This window comes from Toxorhynchites rutilus, chromosome 3 (genome assembly GCF_029784135.1).
Source record: "Toxorhynchites rutilus septentrionalis strain SRP chromosome 3, ASM2978413v1, whole genome shotgun sequence".
Taxonomy (NCBI): domain Eukaryota; kingdom Metazoa; phylum Arthropoda; class Insecta; order Diptera; family Culicidae; genus Toxorhynchites; species Toxorhynchites rutilus.
In genome coordinates, this window is record NC_073746.1 from 46,531,597 (window position 1) to 46,555,460 (window position 23,864).

A 23,864-nucleotide genomic window follows, 5' to 3' on the forward strand; every position below is an offset into this window, starting at 1 on the left:
TAGAATACTGCCTTAAGAGGTGAGACATCCTCGTAGGATAACCGGAAAAAAATCCTGTAGAAGATGTTCAACAAAGACTGAGCAAGTTAACCAAAGTCGTCAGGGAGTGAATTCGAAGAAAATCACAATGTTCTGCACGTGAAATGGCTGCCGAACTCAATGTTTCGAAATCGACGATGCACATTATGCTCAAAATAACCTGGGATATCCGAGCTTCTGAGAAACGTAAAGTTCGTGGAAAAAACTGTTTGACAGGGAACTCTCCTACTACCACGACACGGTGAACAAGACTTGGCTCTCGCGAGAGGCCGTCGCTTCCGATGGTGGGTCGGCGTCCGACTTTGATTGTGTCACCTTGGCGGCTCGGTTCCTTATCCACGTTAGATGGGGATTTCGCCTCGCATTACATTAACCTCAGGATAAATTTTATTGCGAAAAAATAAACTCATATGGAAAATAACGCTTCGGTGACGTAAAAACGCAGGTACCAATGCTGCATACTGCCACTTACACTAACGCCACCGAAACGGCGTTAATACGTAAATTATGTAGCATTTTTAATTTTCATCATCCTGTTTCTGATCATACATTTTAACATTAGACGAATTTCATGCCAACTCGACTGGCCGTTGGCAGCGCCATCTCAGATAGTAGTGAAACGTTGTGCGTGTAAACAAATGGGTCTTTTGAGCACATTTGCATACTTGAAATATTCGAGATGATATAGACTACTTTTTGGAAAGAGCCAAAAGAAATTTCTTGATTTTTACAAAAAATTTGCTCAAAAACTATAATATCTATAGAATCCTGATCGAAGGATGAAATATAGCAAATTGTTTGAATTTTCATGAAGAAATACCAAAATTTCATTTAAAAAAATATTTTAAAAATTAAAACTCAATTTTCCAAAACAATTTTTTTGAAAATTTTGAAAAAAAATATATAAATAACCCATACAATTTCCAACCAGCCAACCATACATCGGAAGATGGGCACCTTTACAGGGAAAAGGTTTTACTAACAACAAATTTTTCATGATTTCCTTGGAAAATTACTTTAAGTGTTCAACTTGTAACATTTTTATGAATAAATTATCGCGATTTACATGTTCCGAAAACTTTGTTCTATTTAGAAACATGTCAAGAACATGTCAAAGCGAAAATGTACACTCAAAAATGTTACTAGCAAAACATTATTTTTTCAGGAGTCGTCATACAAAAATGCCTTATATTCCAGAAACTATAAAAGATAGGAAGTCGACATCTTCGACAAAAGTTCATATTTCAATAAGATCTTTGCCGAATACACTATCTTGGCTTTAAACAAAATTAGGATTGGTTGTAATTTTTTCAAAAAAAAACATGAAAAAGTTGTTGTTAGAAAAACTTTTTCCCTATAAAAGTGTCCATCTTCCGATGTATGAACGAGTTGTTATAAGGGCTATTCATTTTTTTTAGAATTTTAAAAATTAAAACTCATTTTTCTCAAAAACATATTTTTTTAAAGTATTTTTTTCTAGCGAAATTGTTTTTTAGTGGTAAAATGAAAATTTTTAACATTTTCCTACATTTCATCCTTTGACCAAAATTTTGTAGGTATTATACTGCCGTTCTACGCATAGTTGTCCCATGTTACTTTTTAACGATTTTCACTCCTCTTCATAAAACGTTGCTTAGTTTATTCCCAACTTTCAAAAAAAAAACAACATCAAGCTCAATTGTCCCATGTTGATATTCTATTCATAACTGTCCCGCAATGTTTTTTTTGTAGATCCATATCGAATAAGTCGGTTCAAGTACAAAAATTTCATGTCATGAAAGTGTGACAGGCCTAATGCACTCTTTTCTGGTTTGGAAGAATGAACTTATTCTCAAACAATTAAGAAAAAGTTTACCAGAACACGTGTACACCTTGTTAGCGAATGCCTAATAACAATGAGATTTATATTCTGCGAAGGTGTTGTAGTTCACTCATTTCTTCATGAAACGATGTTTCTATGCATAATCTTTCGGAAAACACAAAAAAAAACTTATTGTTTGTTCCCAGTATATCAAAAAACAACATCAAGTCTAATTGTCCCATGTTGATATTTTAGGCATTACAGTGCCACCATGAATTTTTAAACCCGTAATCAAGCTTGATTGATTCAGTGAGGAGATCTCATCACATTTCATTAAACAATAGTATAGTGCTTATAAAAAACCCGGTGTATTGCTAAATTGAAATGCTTAAAGCTTTTGGTAGACAAATATGCGAGAAAACTTTGATTGCGTTTTTCACAGTTGCTGATTTTGGAACATAGGACAACTATGCGTAGAACGGCAGTATAGTTTTTGAATTATAATTTTATTTGTCCTTCTCAAAAATAAGTCTAATTCTTATTCGAATATTTCAAGTATGCAAAGTTGGTTAAAAGACCCATGTGTTTACTCCCACAACGTTTTACTGCTATCTGGGATACTGCTGCCTACTCCTAAGACGGAATTAGCATGAAATTCGTCATTATACATTGCTGAGGAATGCGACGCAATCAGAAATGTTGGAATATTCCTTTCTCAATTTGGGAAAACAAAATTATTATCATTTCTTTTTAGTGGAAAAAATTTGCTCCAAATGATAGAGATATCCTTGCGTTCGTTTACAGTGAAGTCAGTAAAATCCTGGTTGCGGATTTCCCTTAATTCATTATCTGTCCTCATATCGCGTAGGGAAACAAAATTGACATATCCCTCCTTTCTATGACATTAGTTGGATCAATTATCGTCATGTAGATGATCGAAAGATCATTGAAATTAAATCCTTTCAGGACTTGATGGCAGAGTACAATGTAAAAACTTATCGAATCGATTTTCAATTCAGCTATGGCGTTGTTTGAAATTTTATATACCGATAAATATTCATTGATACAATAGCATAGTTGCAATGCTTTCTGCCCAATAAATTTCACGAACAAAAAGAATGGCGAATTTAAAAAATGACTTGAAAGTTTAGACTACCCAAAGTTTTCACAGTAGTGCGCAACCCGTAACACACCTGCTAGGAGCTCCTGAACTCATTATAAACCCAACGGAGTAAAAGTTGATCTGACAAAAAATGTCCCAATAAAATATTCGATTCATCAACTAAGGTTTAGTATTCTTCTCTTATGTAAAAACTGGGAATTCGAATGATGTGATGCGAGCCATGTCACAAACAGCCTAGCCATGTTCGTAAAAAATACGGTGAAAACTCGGTTGCACGGAAGTCAAGCAGCGATTGGAGATGAGGACTATCGACGTCACTGATCAGCAGTTAGATGACAAACATGGTTTGTTGTAACTTACACCTCTGTTTAAGCATTTCGAGATCAAACAAACGACGCCTATCCGAACGAGACGAGTTTATTATTTATAATTACGGCCTAGATACGTTCCTTCGTCGCTAATAAAAAAGCCGTATAACGAATGAATTATTCTAATACACTAATATACTAATACACTAGTACCAAATGCCGCTCAAAAATGCAATTAAAACGTTTTATCTGTGGAACGAATTATTTAGAATGGGATTAAAAAGAGATTTACTCAGAAACTTTCGTACACTGAAGAAGATGAAACACGAGGTATCTGAAAAACACATTTTTTCCAAGTTTATCACACATAACATGGTGTGAACTTCGAATCCAAATAAAAACAAGATAGATAAAAAAATGATCCCATTGTGGATACGTAATTCCTCAAAGAACAATTGTCCCCTCCAAGAACAGAATGACACTAAAGCAGACGATATATTAAGAAATTCTTGAAGTACTTTAAAATATTATACAAGTAACGATAAACACAAAGACAACTGAAAAAATAGTAAAGTTTTCCCATTTTCCCATCGAAAACATAAAAATACTGTGCATTGTTACTCGCTAATTTGTTTGATACAATCGTTTCTATTCCTCATATTTTCAAACACGTATATTTACTATCTATCCATTTACATAAAAAATCAACCTAGGTATAATAGAATAGCTTAAATCTGAAAGCTCAATTCAGCTCAATTGCCGAAAACAATTCAAAAACCGATTAGCCTTCCGAACTCCAACTGCCAAATTAGCATCAGATTAAAACAAGCATCATCGCCAAAACGAAACGGATATTCATCGTCGGGTATAAAGAGATCGACGAAACATGAACGCCCGCCACACTCTCCAAAAACCCATCACAGCGATCCGAATGATCGGTGGGAAAAATCTGCGAGTGAGAAAGCCCCCACTAATTAAACCACCAAGCTTCTCCACCACCCCACCCAGCAGTTTATACGAACATTGGCTTCTTCTGTCGGCGTTTCGTTTCGGTTCGGGTTTTTTTTCCCTCTATTGCATGATTCGATTATTTTTGCGGCAGTTAGCCTCAGTCGATGGTGTCTCACTTAGCAAACGCTAGCTGAGCCCAACGGTCAAATTCGCGATATTTTCGCCAACTCAAACCTGCTAAACACTGACTACTCGCGGGCGCGATTGCGTGTGTCAGGAGATGACTTGCCGACAGTGGTTAAGGCGGATATAAAAGTCATCACCTGCGAGAAAGAACCTCCCAGTCTTGTCCCACCAACAACAGTCCGAGGATGTTCGTCGTCTTCAAATTCATCCCTTAAGATGTGATGGAACGAATTGTTTCCTTAAGAAGTCAATGAGAGTAGTCGGTAGTGAATAATTACACTTAAAAACCAGATTAGCTCATTTGGAATACAAAGTGGCAATTATAATAGGTTGTAATTGGGATCAAGTGCAAATATAGAACGATTAACATCAGGACGGAATTGTCTGCTGCTGTTGCAGTATACAATTTTGCAACCCAACACAGTTTGACGTCGTTTTTGTGTAACTGGCTGATGATAGCAATGATTAATGATTGAAGATAAATGTGATTACCCATTCAACTCATATTCCAACTATTCATTCAGTCGATGAACGTGTGTCGAGCAGGGGTTTTCTGAAGTGGTTATCGGTTCAAAAACGCAAAGGGCAGTATTAAACAGAAAAAAAATCGATTCTGTTGTGTTGTGATTTTTCACCAAAAAAATTGCTTTCAATACCAGTGGTTAGTAGTTATTTGGATGAAAGAGTATAGTCGTAACTGTGATAATGCTGTGTGATAAAAATACTCTGTTGAAGTTTCTTCAGTTAATGGTTATCCTGCGATCAATCGAAGTTCAATCAACAATAATCATCGTGGAAGATGCAAAAGGTAGAAAAATACTGTGTGTTTTATAATGTTTCTTATCCTCTTGTGTGTCAATGTAGTATAACTATTCTATCGGGTTTTGTGTCTCAAAAATATTCGACATTGTGGTGTATACTTGTAAATTGTGAATTGTAAAATACAATGTGAGCAATGCAGAAAATTATTATTTACTATTTTAACAGCTTCATTAGTTATAATGGAGGTAACAAGACAGAAAGACTTGTCTGATCCGTTTGAATAACTTCCTTAGTTCGTGTACATGCATCTTTTTATTGAATTTAGAAAATTGTTCGGATATTATAACTAGAAATGAAACGGATATCCGGTAACTATCCGGTATTTGCTATCCGGTCGGATACCGGATATTAGATAATATAAATAATTTTTCATTAACACAAGATAAACCACAACAAAATAGCCCATTAACATCATTCATACATAATTAAAAATAATGTTTGATTACTGAAAAACCGCATTTTTTTCAACATTAAGTTAATATTAATTCTAGCAAATCTTGTTAATTGACGATACTCCTTAGGATGGCCATCAAATGTAAGGATCGTGATTTCGATCGATTCGAAGTATTTTCACGTAACAGTCGATTGCATTTTGCCGTTTGCATTTCAATATTTTTCTGAACCCGTCGTTGATACTATGTGCAATCTCGTCTTAGTGCAAATGCTTTCTATGCAGCAAAATAAGAAATTACCTCGAATATACAGGAATTAGAACTTATAATTCTTTTTATTTCATCCAACGATATCAGAAGACAAACGTGAAGTGTGAAGTGAAGTGAAGTGAAATCTCTCAGATTATCATCCGTGAAACCACACCCTACAAAAATCTCATCGTTGTGATAGAAAAACCTTCTCAGAAAAACATCTGTTCAAGATTCATTGTAGGAAACTTGATACTCTATCAAAGGATATTCATTCTCAACGGAAAATTTTATCATCGTTCATTATATTAATGCAAAAATATGATGATCCTTCCCCTAAAATGTAGTCCTTTGACGTAGAACTACGTCTTTCAGGGAGAGTGCCAAATGAGAAAACAGGTCACGTTTTTATGAAATAAAGTTAACGTTAATAACTATTTTCGCTTTGAACGAATTCTCACGATTTGCATACCAATCGAATCGGAAATTCTCTAAAATTTGTTTGATATTCGATACATTACAATTCGCTAATCTCTAAACGGTTTGAATTCATGAAAACTGGAAGAACTTCCTTTTTCCCCATACAATTGTTCTGCCGATTTGTGTGCTAACCCTACCCGTATTTCGAATGCTTATAACTCGAACATTTCTTAACAGATCGGAAAGATGTTTGCATCATTTGATAGGAAATATTCCTACGCGTCTATCACAATTAATAAATGTTATTTTTCATGAGATGAACAATTGAATAACTGTAAAATGTCAAGCGTTATCTAAACTGCCAAGTTTTGATTGACCCTATTTACGGTTTCCCCAGCACAAACTACAAAAACGATGTACCTGTGGAAATCCGCTTTGCAAATATACATGCAAGTCGGGGGTATTTTTGTTCTCACCAAGCTGTGTTTCCCTAACACGGACTTCAAAATTAATGTGCCTGGGGGAATTCCGCTTCGCAAATACATGCAAGTGAAGGGTATTTTTTGGTGTTCAGTACTTTTGTACTCGCTTGTCGTTTTGCAGACCGGAATAAATTTACTTGAAACGTACTTTTAAACTGAGAAGCCTGAGAAAATCGTCATTTCAGATACTAGAGGTGAATGAACTTTCGCGGTTCGAGAGCTACGTAAACATGAGATGTGCAATAATTTCAGAGGGAAATCTATATGAATAAAAATATAAGGCTAAATCTGTTGGTAAGCTTAAAACCCGAAGAAGGGATGATCCGATTTTAGCCTCCTGTATTTTGTTGTATTCGTCTTATTCCGTAGTACAATATAGTGGAGCGAAAAATCGTAAATTTCGGAAAATCCTGAAGGAAGTTCGGAAAATTCAGAAAATTGAATTCCCACATGTTCGAAAATTACATCATAATAAACGTTGTTAGTCCATTCGATGTTTGCGCTATCGAAATTGATCTTTGTTCGTAAGTGGAAATGGATTTTCAGGCGAAATAACGCATTTCCATATCTTATATCTATATAAATAATGTGGAGCCGATCTGGCGTAGTGGTAACATCCATGCCTCTCACGCTAAAGGTCACGAGTTCAATTCTCACTCCCGACATTCTTCCAAAAATGGAAGTAAAAGTGACGAACCAGCCAAATGAGTTGAAAATCACTATAATACAGATAAAAAAAATCTATATAAATAAAAATGAAAGGCTAAATCTGTTGGTAAGCGGAAAACCCGAAGAAGGGATGGTCCAATTTTAGCCTTCTTTATTTTGTTGTATTCGTCTTTTTCCGTAGATCAATATAGTGGGGAGAAAACCCGGAAAATTTTCGGAAAACTCTGAAGGAAGTTCGGAAAATTCAGAAAATTGAATTCCCACATGTTCGAAAATTACATCATAATAAGCGTTGTTAGTCCATTCGATGTTTGCGCTATCGAAATTGATCTTTGTTCGTAAGTGGAAATGGATTTTCAGGCGAAATAACACATTTCCATATCTTATATCTATAAATAAAAATGGAAGGCCAAATATGTTGGTGAGCGCAAAACCCGAGGAAGGAATGGTTCAATTTGAGTCATCTATATTTCGTTGTATTCGTTTCTTCCCGTAGATCAATATAGCGGAGAGAAAAATCGGAAAATTCGGAAAATTGAATTCCCATATGTTCTACAATTAGCTAAGCATTGTTAGTCCATTTGATGTTGGCGCTAACGAAAGTGATTTTTGTTCGAAAGTGGAAAAGGATTTTCAGACGGATTAACGCATTCCTATATCTTCTATCTATATAAACAAAAATGGAAGGCCAAATGTGTTGGTGTGCCCTAAACCCGAGGAAGGAATGGCCCGATTTGAGCTTATTTTGTAGTATTCTCTGTATCAAACATGCATTCCATGCAAAACATGTTATTTCCAAATACTTGAAGAATCTTGAACGAGAATTGTGTCTGAAAATAATTTTATATTATTAGGACAAATTTTTGTAGAAGTACTAGACAATTTATAGTAAAAGTAAATTGTAAAGGGTCAAAGGGTAATCAATCAATGAAGAGTTCAGTGATTGGACTCACCAACGTTCACTTAGTAAGAAAACGTGGATGTTTGAAAGTATTCAAATAAAAAAATCTATTTTGGGCGGGACGAAGTTCGTCGGGTCAGCTAGTGTAAAATACAATGATCGTTTGACAATTCTTCCGTTCACATATTTTGGTAGTCCTAGGCATCATATCAAACGTAAAAGGACGTTCATCAAATTTATTTGTAACGAAGAACATAGTCTATTACAAAAATTTCGATGCATTCTAAAATAATATTCGATGTGGTAAACAAGTGGATTGCATAATGAAATTGCGTAGTTCTACGTCGAAAATATGCAGTCGTGTCCTAGATACAACTCTTTACAAATTTTTTTGGTTCATGCACATATGCAGTTTCTTCCAGTTTCATATTCGCGAACAAAAAACCGAATATCCGGCTATCCGGCCTCGAAGCTTGCCGGATATCCGGTATCCTGCCAAACTACTATCCGTTTCATCACTAATTATAACTTATGAAATACTAACACAACGATTGTGAAAATATTGATACAGGTCGAAACGGTAATAACCTCTGACAGTAGTATGCAATAAAACAATTCAAAAAATAAAAAATTTCATTTGGTCAGAATGTACTAGGTGCACCTGTAAGTTTCTTCGGTTCTACAATAGATGGCGTAACTTGATTATTATTCCAGTGAATCAAATTTCCTGACATTCGTTGGAAAGCTACATTGCGCTCCTTTTACAGTATTTGTCAAAAAGTTGAAGCGTAAACAACATAGTTTTTTGCCACTTCGAATATGTCGAATTTCGTACCAACAAATGTTTTTGCGCGGAGTGTTACTTCATTACTTTAATATGAAGCTGCCGAAAATCATAGCATTTTGGCGGAAGTTCATGGTGACCATGCTCCAACTGAACGAATATTAAATTTGTAACCATTTTTACAGAATAAAGCAATAATTTTTGAAAAAAAACGAAGAAACTTACCGGTACTCCTATTATGTACTTGAAAAATTAACTGTAACTTCGTGATAAATAAAAAAGTCACAAGAGGGTTGTGTCCGAGACACGACCGCATAGTTGACGTAGGATTCCGTTAGACTATCTGTTGATTTTGGATATGTTTGAAGACTTACATCGTTAAACTCTTTGATAATGATTTTGTGGCCCTGAAAAGGGCCGTTTTCTTTGGTTGTTGGGTATTGTTTGTTCACATCACCAGTGTTTACCAGATGATGTTGACGGAAGGATGGTAAACAATCGTTGGATGGTGCGTATCAGATAGAAGATGCCGAAGTGACATGAGATATGATAAAAACTGCCTTCTGTGATCCTAGACTAAATACCTCCTGTGTTATGTATGGATGAAATAAAGAAAAAAAAGCTCACAAATGTAATATAAGATAATTATCAATACCGAACACAATTATCAGTAAAAACATGTTACTTTAATATATAGAAAACATATTTGAAATGTAAAAGGTAACATTCTTTTATCATTTTTACCTTCTGAGTGCTTTTTAAACCCAATGCGAATTTTAATTGGACTAACAACACCTAATACTATATGTAGAGCATATGGGAAATCACTTTTTCGAATATTTCTTCACTTTTCCAATTGTTCTCGCCGTATGAACTTTCTTTAGGTGAAAATGAACACAACAAAAGGGACAGCTTAAACAGAACGACCCGTTCTCGAGCGGGAACAAACCTTGCCACGGCGGGGTCAAATAACCCCTTTTGGATTTTTTTCAAAATTGCTATGAAAGTAACATTACCTCACCGTCAATTGTCTTTACTTCTTTTCTTAAAAGAATCATCAGTGTATTCTTGAATATTTACTCCTTATCAAATTGAGCGATATAATATATTTTGAGCTTTACATAGTAATATTTCAAAGAAGGGTCATTTGACCCGCTGTGGTAGGAATAGGTATACATGAATATCGGTAGGTTCAGTGTTAACACAACTGCTACCATATACAATTTTACACTTACACTTGTGCTAAATTTTTCACAATACACGATCGGTTCGAAATTTCACGAAGCAACCAACATCAAAGTTCAAAATTTAAGTGTTATTTGGAGCAATTAATCGTATCACTCACCTTACTTGCATTATAAAAATGCCCCCGACTTGCAATATTGGGCACCTTGGTTTTGATGTCTCTGTTAGGGAACACATTTCGGTGGGAACAAATGCTCCCCCTACTTTCATGTATTTGCAATGCCGATTTACTCAAGGCAGCTTGGTTTTGATGTCTCTGTTAGGGAACCGCCGCATGTGTCGTCAATTTCGACCAATCAGAAGTGGATATTTCCGTTCCGATAGGGGTTGAGATTTTTCAATTGTTCGATAGTTAGTTTCATGACATATATTATTTTATTTAATATAAAAAAAATTATGGAGTGCCGAAATCGATTGACGCAAAAATTTCATCAATCCATCATGAAATGACTGAGCAATAAGCGTTTGAAATTGGACAATTTTCATGATGTGCTCGATTTTCGATTTTCAATTTGTACCCCAATATGTTCCCGAAAGACGTAATCCTACGCCAAAAACATGAAGAGCAAATATAAACCATTACATAGTTTCTAGTTTTGGACTAATCCAGGCAAAGCTTTCTGTATCAAGCAAAGTGTATTGTATCTTGTGGTCCACCTAGGACAATCCCGAACACAAAAAATTATGGGTAGATTCATGGCGACCTTCAGCGTCGCAGCTAGAACGAAATATCCACGGTTATAAGGTAATGTTCTGTATTTAGTGGGAACCGCAAGAAGAGTTGTACTCGAGCTGGTGAAACCAAACGAAACCGTAGTATCATTTGGTTCTATAGTTATAAAACACTGGCACTTGGTTTTTTTTCTTAACGGTTTTGCGCCTGACCAAAAGATAGGGATGGCAAATGAACACCTTAAGGAACATACCTTTTCACTGCGTCCACATTTCGCCACAATCCCCGATTTTAGAGGAATATTGTAACTTAACCTAGAAAACCCAAGAAAACAACCTGTTTTTACTACAAAAAGCATCATGTGATAAGGTATTGACCTTGAGTTTCTACCATAAATTATCGCGATGTCCATCTGCAAACTTTTTTTCTGTATGGAAACATGTCAAGAACATGTCAAACGCGGGAACTTACGCACAAAAATGTTACGAGTAAAACATTTTTTTTCGGGAGTCTCCATACAAAAATGCCATGCATTCCAGAAAATATAAAAGATATAAAGATGATGTCTTCGGCAAAAATTCATATTCCAATAAGATATAAAACTTTGTCAAATACACTATATCGCTATCTTGACTCGAAATAAAATAAGGATTACCAATAATCAATTGTGTACAACTCTATTGGGCGAGAAAATTTCGTGCGAAAAGTAAATAACCTAATATAACCTAACAAATAACAACACCTAATAAAATACGAAAATATATAAACTTTTCTACAGTATTATTTTGATAAAAAAAAAACCACACATGTAGGAAGAAAAACCCCATTCGATTAAACCTCCTACAGAAAATAAAAATGCAGGTTTTGGTCAATTTTCGATTTCTAGATTTTTCGATTTTCCGGAAAATGAATATTCGGAGAATTAAAATTCTTGAACATTTGGGTTTCTTCAACGTCAGTGATCAGAATTACACAAATGCCGCTTCTTCACACATTCTTTGCCGCTCTTCACTCTTTCAGTATGCAGTTCCACTGCTAATCCACCAATCAATCCGTCGAACCGACACTTATGGACAAAAACAACCATACCCGTACTCTTCTCTAGTTACCAATTTCCAGCTGATCTATTATTCCATTGTTACACTAGCAGCTAGGTGCAAGCATTGGTACATCTAACATGCGGTACAATTCCAATGCCACTAAACCTCTTGAATAACTTATTTCGCCGTCTTTTCCATTCTTGATCATAACCCGAATCAGTGACGAAACATGAAGAATAATGGAAAGCCCAACAGCAACGCGAATGGCTTAGACAAAACCTTGCGTAAACAAGACGTACACTTCCAGCTCGCGACTATGAATCAAGTGACGCCACCCCTACCGGGTAGAATTGGTAGTTCTAGTATGTAACAATGCTTGAAGTTTTCCATACTAATACGATATGCGTGAATCTTACTGCAAGAAGTCATGCGAGGAGTCACAATGACTAATGTTTCCTTAGCTACCCACCGACAATGTGTATGGTGCAACTTTTAGTTCAATGTCAGATCAGGTGATTCTTAAATTATTTCAAAACACCACATAAGGAGCTCATTCGAGCAATGAAGCTCAGTGTCTTAACGGAGGATCCCGAAAATAAGCTCTTCTCGCCGCATGGCACCCATCTGTCAGTCGGAGAGTGACGTACCATATCCATTTAACCTTATAAATCATTAAAATTAATTCCAACACTGCTATTCAAGAAACTTCCGTGGAAAGCGCACATGATAATGCTAATGACCAATCATTTTGGGTAAATCTGAACTGCAAGCGCGCCGAAAACAAGCGAAAGACAAAACAATGAACCACGCTAACTGATGTTTTTGTCTGTTTTCCTTTTGTCTATACTACCTGCGAACACCTGCGAAATGTGCGGTCTCGTGATCTTGACCATGACATGTGACACCTAGTTACTCAGTTGGCTCGATCGTTTGTTCATGCTCCCGGAGGCGGAACATAATTTAATAACGCTCCTCCACTCATAAGAAATTATAATTTGCTTCCTAGTGTTTGATGGTAGATGGTTTGATGAATCCCGCATTTTTTCTTTATTTCGAAAATTAGCTTGCTACCGTCGTGTTCTGGCCGGAAAACGGGTAGCGCCGCAGTGGGTGAGAAGAACCCTAGTCTGTGAACGAGTGGAGGACTGTCAGCGCGAATGTGCGGACGAGCGGAGATTCCCCTGTGAGGGATTCAACTATCGGTAAGTTTATCGCGTTGCATTAGTGGATGTGTTATTTATGATTTGCAATGTTGTTCATTACTGTCATCTTTATTACTCATTCTTTAAATTGATGCGAATTTACAATTGTCTACAGACTGGACCCAACAGGCCGCGGCCAGGGAGATTGCGAGCTGATCGACCAGCCGCTCTCCCAAATCGATCTCTACTCTAGCCCCCACCAACGGGATTCAAATCTGATTCGTGATCCAGATTACGACTACTACGAACGTGATCGTAGTGCTTCTCCCTCCTGCCGCACCAACTACGGCTGTAAGGACTGCAGTGTGAAAACATACCGACCTCCGCTTGATTTCGTCCGACCAACTACTTACCGCCCTCACGCCGACGGTTACAAACCATTCCCACCGGAGAGGTCCCCGTTCGAGGAGGATCGTTACAAACCAGGCACTGCGATTGACAAGTATAGACCACCTATTTACAGTCGGCCCGATTTCGATCGGTACGGCACCAGTTATTATCCACCTCCCCCACCGTCAAGTGATTCATACAGACCAGCACTGCCGTATAAACCACACTACGGTGGGGATGTTGATAGATATGAAACGATCGACAACGATCGTTACAAGCCACCACCCCATGGACCACTGCTTAGCAGTAGCTACGATCGGCTGGATTATTTCCGCCCACCATACTCGTATCCCGGAGACAACCGTCCGACAGGGCACCGACCAAGGCATCCTTACGAGGACCGTGATCCTCCGCCTCCACCGGCTGCCCAATATCCATCTCACGGTGAAAAGACAAGTACCTTCATTCCGTACCTCATCGGACAGGATGTCCACAAGAACTGGGGCACCTATGGCGGATCGTACGGCCACAGCGGAACTGACTCGTACAAATCGATTTCCGACTATTGGGGTATAAGAAATGAGATCAAACGGTATGACGGACCATCATTCAATTACTTCGAGCTCAGAAACGAACATCATCCGGATGAGAATATTATTTGGACCTACGGAGGGCGAAAATATGGCTATGATGACACACGTTCGCTGATTGTTCCGGAACATCGACCAGACCGTGTGCATTTCGTTCACCAATGGACAAGACGTCCTGGACACGATGACTGTTCGGTAAAATCAAGCGAAGGATTCCGATTGCATAAGGGTGTCGTTAAGTACGCTCTGAACACTCCAACCGTGATAGAATGCGAACGCATGTGCTACACGGAGTCCAGGTTCCGCTGTCACACCTTTAGCTATCGCTACTCGACTGTGTCTCGAGAAAACTGCCTACTGTGTGATCGTCCTTACAACCTGTTGGACTTTTACGCTGACTTGGAACCCGATCGTGACTACGACATCTACTCGATGACGGATGATACGAAAACTTGCCAACCGGAATCGCACCCAACGATCAGAGATATCAATGCACGTACGTAATAAGTCTTCTTCATGAATAATCTGGATCACTATGTTGCATCTTCTACTTCCAGAATGCTTTCTCCGAACAACTGATTCATACCGATTTTTCAAAGCGATCGTACGTGACTCGCTGACAGTCCGCTCGGTTGGCGAATGCGAACTGGAATGTATCAGGGCAACCAAATTTACTTGCCGAGCGTTTACGTACAGCTTTGGACCCCACACGATCAACTCGGTGATCGATAACTGCCAGCTGTCAGATTGGCCAGTACGTGATATGGACCGAGAGCGCCATTTGGTGTTTGACGAGGGCTTCGATGTGTTTGAGAGGGCAAGCTATGGGCAAGGTTGCGAGATTCAACCAATCATCGATGACAAACACCATAAGAAATGTTAACAATTTTATTATAAAATAGAAATATTGTTCTTAAGATAATTATGAGTTTTGCATTACAGTCTGCTATTTGGGGTACGGTTCACCAGCCAAATTACTCTCATCGGCTATCAAGAAGGTAATTTCTGTCAGTACCGAACTGGATTGCAAAAACGAGTGCGTTAGGCTGCGAGAGACAACACCGTTCAAATGCTTATCCTTCAGTTATAGGTAAATCAGGCAGAAAAGCTGACGGATAGTTTAAACAGTTCCTTGCTTTTTCCACAGTTCACAAGCTTCAACATATAACTGCGAAATGTCCGACTTGGACCAGAGCGAGTTGAAGCTGGGCGTTCACTATGCCCACACCAATGATCGAGATTACTGGCTGTTTGCGTGGAACCCGTTCGATTATACCTGCCGTGATAAGATTATCACCATCAGTGGCGGAGGAACCCGAATGAATCATGACCGTCGGATGGATATTTTCCGAGAGCCGGGTAAAAACAGCACCTTCCCCGACCCGGACACCCCTCCTAACTTCATAATACTTCTGCCAAATCAAGCCAATAATAGTATCAATAATACACCTCAAAAGCCTTCTTCAAACCACAGTAACAGCAATTCTGACACGCACGCTCAAGTCCAACAACAACGGCAAGATCAAGCTCACGATCACGAACAACTGCAAAAAACTGAATCGCCACAAGAACTGAAACTTACCCAGAAGAAAGCAGATTCATAATCAAAAACATTCACAAACCGTTTCAGAACACGCTAAACTCCATACCGCTTAAACATAAAATCCTCCTCCTCACAATGCTTCACTCCTAGCTGCTTTACATAATCGTCTCGTTGAGTAACAATTTTCTGTATATTTGTCTTTCCCACCTATGTGTTACCTTGTGATCGTAACTACATTACGCGCTGTGATCCATTATCACCTACATGAAAAACCCAACCTCGCCCAATCCGATCCCACAAAAAAATCCATCCACAAATCCAATCATGACCACAACTAGGTGACGGAAGTTGGCGCCAGTACACCGTGTCGGGGAAACCATGCAGACTCGGCACCAAGTGCGAGCGCAACAAGATCACAGGGTTTTACTCGTGCGAGCTAGAGGGTGGTGAGGTTGGTTCGTGGGACTATTGCTGTAAATACGATCACCCTTGCGGCTACTCGCAAGGGTTCGAGTATCCATGGTAAGATAATCCTGTTTCAATGTTTTGCGTTTATGTGTATGTGTTCATCTGTTATTAGAATCTGCTCAATGTTCATGCTTGATTTTTGTGGGTTTTGTGTTTAGATAGTTCGTTTCCGACAACCCATTCACCTGTGTAATTTGTCATGTCTGAAATAATGTGCGCGTCGCATTGGGCCTGATTCTCGACTACACTTCGAATACACTTCACGGTGAAACGTATTCGCGATGACAACGGTACAATGACATGACAATTAGTTTCCCACTAAACTTATCATTATAATATTGACGAATTTACGTTGGATTTACAACCAGAAGGCGCAGCGAGTAAAATGAGGATGTTTTGTTTTTTTGGTATGAAATTCGTATGAAATTTTCTAGAAAAATCAGAATTTATCTTCAAATTTCCCGGTTTCATGTATTCTTTCAACGCTGAAAAGGTTAGAAAATCATCATTTTACAATGTGCTATGTATATTACGAGGAATGGCTTGTTATAAGTATTGTAACTTTATTTTTTTTCAACTAAGTAAACGATGAATAAGGTGTTTTGCGCTAAAAATACTGCAAATCCTTCTCGCATCGGCCCCTACATAATCAATGATATCAGCCAATTTGATATGATATCGATTTCATCGCAATTATCCATAGTATCAATAACCGGTATGCATTATCAAACTTAAAATTTTCGAAGATTATCTATGACTTTTGTCAAATCGCGTGTTGAAACCATCATAAATATACAAAACTCCAACTTTCTTACCATATACTAACGACATTCAATGGCTGAAATTAATCTTAATTGAAATAAAATAAATAATCGACACCGAAACTTGCTTTTCAGTGCGTAAAATAAACATACACCCTCACTTTTGTGGTTCTGAGCTCTAATGTAGATGTCGCTTGAGCTGATTCAGCTTTGCGTAAATTCGTCAATCAAATTATCTTCAGATGAAATTTTTGTATGAGATTATTATATCACATGAAGAAAACAAAGTTTTCCACTCACATTAAATACCACTTGGGTGCGAAGAAGTTAATTTTCATTAATGATTTTTTATTTGAAAAGTGCTCATTCTGCCTGAAAACTCCTTATTATCTTCGACACTTCACTAAAGTGCGATTCACATACAACATCCACGTCACGTTCACGTTCCGTTCCGTCACGTTGCGTCAATTATTCTTCCAAGCAGTTCTTATGCAAACATTCATATACACCGGCAACGGGAACTTCGACTTGCCGTTGCTGGTGAATGTGAATGCTTCAATAGGAATTCCATGGAAGAATAATTAACGCAACGTGACGTGACGGAACGTGAACGTGACGTGGATGTTGTATGCGATTCGCACTTAACTCGTAAAACGTAGTTCAATGGCGTGCCGTTTGTTTCATTTCCACCGCGAAGTGTATTCGAGAATCAGGTCCATGGAAATATTCCAGCTTACCACTCAGACCAAGTATTTGAATGAAATGACGGGCACTTATTGCGTGCAATTGAAACTCGAGTGTAAACAATTTTTGCTTTCGGTTATGATACAAATGCAGCAAAATTACAATTCAATTCAAGAAAATGTTGAGTTTTAGAGTACTTTTAGCATATTGAATTTTTAACAACGCTCAGCTACTGTGATGGTTTCGATGCATTTGAATAGTCAATAAGCATTATAGAACATTGTCTTCTCTCCGAAGCCATTCAGTTTTGCAGCCGATAATAATGCTCGACCAGAATCAGCCATTTTTTCCTTTCGGATGTTTTCTCTACAAGCGTTTGTTCGGCAAGGAGTCAATTCTAAGTATAATCAATGGTAACACAACGTAACATTTCATATTAAATGTGCTAGAAAAACACAATTCCCTAGTCTGTGAATTGTTCAAAGGGCCTGGCCGGGTAAAGGAGTAAAAAGTGCCCCCAAACCAAATCACCAGCTGTATGGAAAATATTGTATAGGGTACTAAATAAAACATTTTGGCAGTAGTACTATATATTTGAGTATATATGGTGAAAAATGGATATATGGTGAAAAATGCACCTTTTCGTTTTTTTCACGCCATTCTCAACAGCTTTGAGAGAAAAAATAAGAAAAAAAATACTGAAAGTACATCTTACTAAGGTGTATCGATAAATATCTTGAAACATTTTTTTCATCAAAAAATCTAATGATAATAAAAAATAAATACGCGGCACAAAAAAAATTATATATTTTCTGGCATTTCGAAATTAAAAAAAAATAGCTTTGAGACCCACTTCTGCTCTAATTTTTATTTAAATGTGTTCGTATGTGTCTTTTTTCTACATGTAGCGTTATTTTTTTTCTGAATTTTTAAGAGCATTGCGAGACACAAAAATAATTTTCTTCATCGTCTGCATTATTATTTTTGTTTTCTTGAAATTGATTATTATATTGTATTCGTGGTTTTAAGATGTAAGATTAAAATTTAAAAATAACAATAATTGAGATATTTTTAAGTATTCTTCTCATTAATCCGAATGATCTTTCCACAAGGACATTATTTTTTCTCACAGAGCTCTATCGTACCGCAGACTCCTATAAATTTGGTAAACCATCTAAATCCAATGTAAAGATAATCTCATATATTTGAAGATATGAGAAAAAAAATCTTTATTTAGCGTAATGCTCTAAATATACCGACAAAATTTAGACATATAAAAAACGAAATTGACATAAATATTAGAGCAGTACTGGGTCTCTAAATTTAAAAAAAATTAAAATGCCCAAGACCACATTTTTTTCTTCTTTTTTGCGCAATCCTCTTAAAATTCAAGAAAAATCTACGCTACAAGTGGGAAAAACAACACATACGACGCATTTAAATAAAAGTTAGAGTAAAGTGGGTCTCAAAGTAATTTTTTTATTCAAAATTTCGAAATGCCTGAAAATATAAATAGTTTTTTTTTGTACCGTGAAAAACACTCTAAAAATTCTTAAACATAAACCTAAAATAAACGCATGAGGAAATTTGAACACAAACTAGAGTAGTACTGAATCTCAAAATTAAAAAAAAAATCAATTTCAAATTAAAATAAAAATTAATTTCATTTTTTTTTTTTGGTATTTGTTTTTTTGATTAAAATTTTGGTTGAAAATATTGATGGATACACCTTAGTAAGATGTACTTTTAGTATTTTTTTTCATATTTTTGTCTCAAAACTATTGAGAATGGCGTGAGAAAAACGAAAAGGTGTATTTTTCACCATATATCCTATGGTGTACTATATAACAACTCAAATAATCTAGTACTACTGTCATTTTTTTCATATTTAGTACCCTATACAATTTTTTCCATACAGCAAGTGATTTGGTTTGGGGGCACTTTTTACTCCCTTACCAGGCCCTTTATGAAAATTTGAAGCAATCCTTTTTTCTCATATTTTGTTCTGTTCTTCTGTGTGCTTACCTGTCCTTACTGTTGAAAACGAGCAACTAATGCATCTGCGAGAAACTATTTTCCTTTCTTTCGCAATTCATCAGTCAGCTGATGAACTAACGGACGACTCGAAGCCTTTCTTAAGGCCAAGAGAGAAAGTTACATTCAGAGCTTAAGCTGAAAGTGAAAGGAAGCCATTGTAGTAGTATAGGTAAAACCGCATGTAAAATTGGGGTTATACTGTTTGTGAGAGAAGAGCAAAACAAACACTTTGTTTTGTAAATAGATCAATTCACTTATCAGACTGTGTGACGCTTCACTGGCGTGAGTCTTAGAATACATTTAAAAAAATTACAACATAACAACTTTTACAAATCCGGATTTTTAGCGTTACGTAATTTGTGCACGACGCCTTTTCATAGTTTTGTTTTCTTTCTAATTCGGTTCCTTTGGTTGAAAGAGCATATTTAAATACATTTATCAAACCAGGAATAAGTAACTTGCCCGACGTTGAATTGTGTGGTACCGCTGAAGTTGAAGGCTTGAGTATTATCAACGAAATTATGAATTTGATTTTCTAAATATAGCTGATATCTATTTTGAACGAACCGTAGAAACATTGACACTGGAATCACACAACGTTGCAAAGGATGTGGTCTTGCAACGAATGATCTTTGTTTTATTTTTCTCATACAACGAACTGAGTGTTTTACTTCTTTTTGCAAAGGAATACGAAGTGAAATCAACTTGCAAACGGGCCTTTGTTCAATCAGTTTATGTGATAGCAAATCTTGTTCAACAGTTGAAAAGGACTGAATGTTTTCAATAGATTGTAAACAACTGGATTCTCTAGTACGACCACGTTCGACAAGAAGATTTCTAGGATCAAATGGACTCCCAGTCTGGATTCTCTAGTTGGGCTGTCCGGTGCCAAAATGTTGTAGTGGCCAGGACGAGACCATCTTGACAGAAGACCTTAATTCTGCCTTGATGGTACCGTTCTGATTTCGCCGTTGTTTCCCCCACTCTTAGTGCTGAGCTTTTAAATCACTGGCAATAATGAATTTTTCCCGCCGCCTAGTCAACTTAGATAAGTCACTCCGGAATATAGCAGCCTTACCATCTCGTGTGCGGGCTTGTTTGGGACAGTAGGACCCCGATGGATTCAATAAATTTCCGATGAAAATGAGGCAGAAACCGTTGACGTCTACTAACGTCTACTAACGAAACTGTCCAGACGTCCAGACGTAAAGCGACATGAACAACTCCTCCACGTTGTATTTGAGGAAAACCGTTATTCAATTAATCCTGTCAGCTTCATTCTATGGTTCTGATATTCAAATTCAATTGACTTGGACTAGCTGATAGAGAGGTACTGGAATGACCAGCAACGATGGTTTCCAGCGTAGTTCGTGATGGAGAGACCCTAGCTGCTACTTGAACCCAGCTTAGGTTGGTCAGTGTAGCACGATATTTTCTGCACACAAACACGACGAAATCTCGACTAAAATAACACAGTGTAATTCGTTTTATTTGACTTTAAAGAGCGCTCCGGCGGTATAAAAGATCTGGTGTAACGTATGTTGGAATCCAGCGACCTGTATTCATTAGAGAGTGTTTTCTACAAGAGTACATAATATTGTCCTCTTTTCTCTGACATATAACCCAATCCATTTCGAAATCAGTTTAAATAACTTATTGTTTATCGCTTCAATACATGGCCGTTATTCAAATATCTATACCAAACGACACTACTCCAACTGCCCACTACCCAAACTGGTTAGACTGATGTGTTCAGACAAATCTCGTAATCACCTCTCTCGTAAATAGGTGCTTCGTGGGCGATGCTCCCGACCAGTGGCGCAAGTGCAGCGATAAGTACTTCCCCAAGAAACCTCACCAGCACCCCAATGGGATCACCGATGATTCGGGTCATCAAGACAAGAATAAAAAGGGTGAAGTCTATCAACCCCCACCGAAACCTGGCGGACTGAGGCACCTGGACGATGTAACTGCACCGGCGGAACTCTGGCCCGTCACGTTCCTGTATGACAAGGGTCCTCCGTTGAAAATTCCCAAACCAACGGCGGCCAACGTGACGGAACTCAGCAGCAATGTGATCGATTGCCGGAAAGACAAATGCTAGATGTGTGAGACGTGTGCATGCGCGCAGCAAATGCGGGTCCGAGCTGAACATCCATTCATTCCAGAACATAGTTAAGCTTAGCTGCCGTAGCGTAGCGATCGCATTTAAATAGTGAAACCAGTATCTCTTGATTTGTACAATCACATGACATCCACTCTACACATCCTAATACTACTGAAAATACTGCCAAAATTGTCATTCTATTTTCGCAATATTGTACGACTATCATTAGGGACATCGTGAGCTCTTGCCACTTTCTTTATCGTTCGAATGGTTAGTTTATGTTTTATGCGATGAAAAACTTGAAATTTTCCGATACAGCTATAAAGAAAGATGGTGACAAAATTCATCAAAATGATCTATTTATTGATAAGTTAATCATAAACATGATTTAAATGTAACAATAAGACGTATGGAATAGAATATATTTTATAATTAAAGCAAACACATATTCCGTTTTGTCTCAAATTCCGAACACTTCATTCTTAAATGTAAATTTACTGAACATTCATGTTATAAATAATTGAATAATGAAAACCCGGAGATTCTTTGGAGTATATTCTTCCGTATAACATCTTTTACAGGTACCGATATAGCCTATCCATCCATATATATAAAAATGGATTTCTGTCTGTCTGTCTGTCTGTCTATCTGTCTGATTTTTATGGACTCGGAAACTACTGAACCGATCAACATGAAAATTGGTATGTAGGGGGTTTTGGGGCCGGAGAAGGATTTCGTGATAGTTTGAGACCCCTCCCCCCTCTCTAAGGGGCGCTGCAATACAAATGAAACACAAATTTCTACATTACTCGAGAATTATTCAAGCAAATGGAACGAAATTTGGTATATAGAGGTTTTAGGGTGCAATAAATGATTCTATGGTGGTAAGACTATACATCCCCCTCTCTAAGGGGGGGCTGCCATACAAATGAAACACAAATTTCTGCATTACTCGAGAATTATTCAAGCAAATAAAACCAAATTAGGCATCTGAAGTTTTAAGGGTGTAATAAATGTTTCGATGGTGGTTAGACTCTCCACCCCCCTTTTTAATGGGGGGCTGGCATACAAATGAAACACAAATTTCTGCATTACTCGAGAATTATTCAAGCAAATGAAACCAAATTAGACATCTGAAGGTTTAAGGGTGCAATAATTGTTTCTATGGTGGTTAGAAACTCCTCCCTCCTTCTCTTTTAGGGTGCAATAAATGATTCTATGGTGGTAAGACTCTACATCCCCCTCTCTAAGGGGGGGCTGCCATACAAATGAAACACAAATTTCTGCATTACTCGCGAATTATTCAAACCAAATTAGGCATCTGAAGGTTTAAGGGTGCAATAGTTGTTTCTATGGTGGTTATACACTCCTCCCTTCTCTCTTGGGGGGGGGTGGTTGGTACTGCCATACAAATGAAGTATACATTTCTGCCTTATTCAAGAACTAATCAAGCAAACTGAACCACATTTGGCATGTGGAGGTTTTAGGGAGCAAGAAACATTTCTAAGGTGGTTCAATACTCCTCCTACTTTTCTGAAGAGGGGAGCGGGGAGGTCTGCCATAGAAATGAAACAGTTTTGTTAGAAATACTAGGAATTTTATAGTAAAAGGTAAATTCAACGGGGTCAATTAGAAGATCAATCAATGAACAGTTCTGCGATTGGACCCATGAACTTACTCATAGTAAGAAAACGAAGATGTTTGAAGGTATTGATAACAAAACACAAATTTTGGACGGGACGAAGTTTGCCGGGTCAGCTAGTAATTTATAATAATACGTGTTCACAAAAAGTGACTGGCAAAACCAGCGATAAAATGCTGATAATAATGATGATGATGATGACCAACCTACAAACCACTACAAAGGTTCGAGCAGGACGATTTATCTTATAGATAATTTATATTTAAAAACATATCAAGAAACCAGTTTTATATCAAAATCAAAACAAACTTGCCCTGTTGCAGGTATTAATTTCTATCAATTGAACATTATAAATAGGCATAAACTGTGAAAAACATGAACAATGCTCCTATCTGTATTGACATTGACATAATCA

At 37.4% G+C, this 23,864-nt stretch overlaps 1 protein-coding gene across 3 annotated transcripts in view; it reads left to right on the forward strand.

The window, feature by feature from the left end:
* Positions 1-22,239, forward strand: part of LOC129780428 (uncharacterized) — a 62,965-nt gene extending 40,726 nt beyond the window's left edge. For 2 of the 3 annotated variants that reach the window (XM_055788695.1, XM_055788696.1), the window contains 7 exons: positions 13,149-13,287; positions 13,403-14,703; positions 14,765-15,085; positions 15,150-15,297; positions 15,355-15,566; positions 16,089-16,272; positions 21,489-22,239. In XM_055788695.1, coding sequence (XP_055644670.1) covers positions 13,149-13,287; positions 13,403-14,703; positions 14,765-15,085; positions 15,150-15,297; positions 15,355-15,566; positions 16,089-16,272; positions 21,489-21,804 — 2,621 coding nt within the window. In that variant the 3' untranslated portion in view covers positions 21,805-22,239. The remainder of the gene's footprint in view (positions 1-13,148; positions 13,288-13,402; positions 14,704-14,764; positions 15,086-15,149; positions 15,298-15,354; positions 15,567-16,088; positions 16,273-21,488) is intronic. The other variant, XM_055788697.1, reaches the window with a different exon arrangement.
* Positions 22,240-23,864: the final 1,625 nt, after the last annotated feature.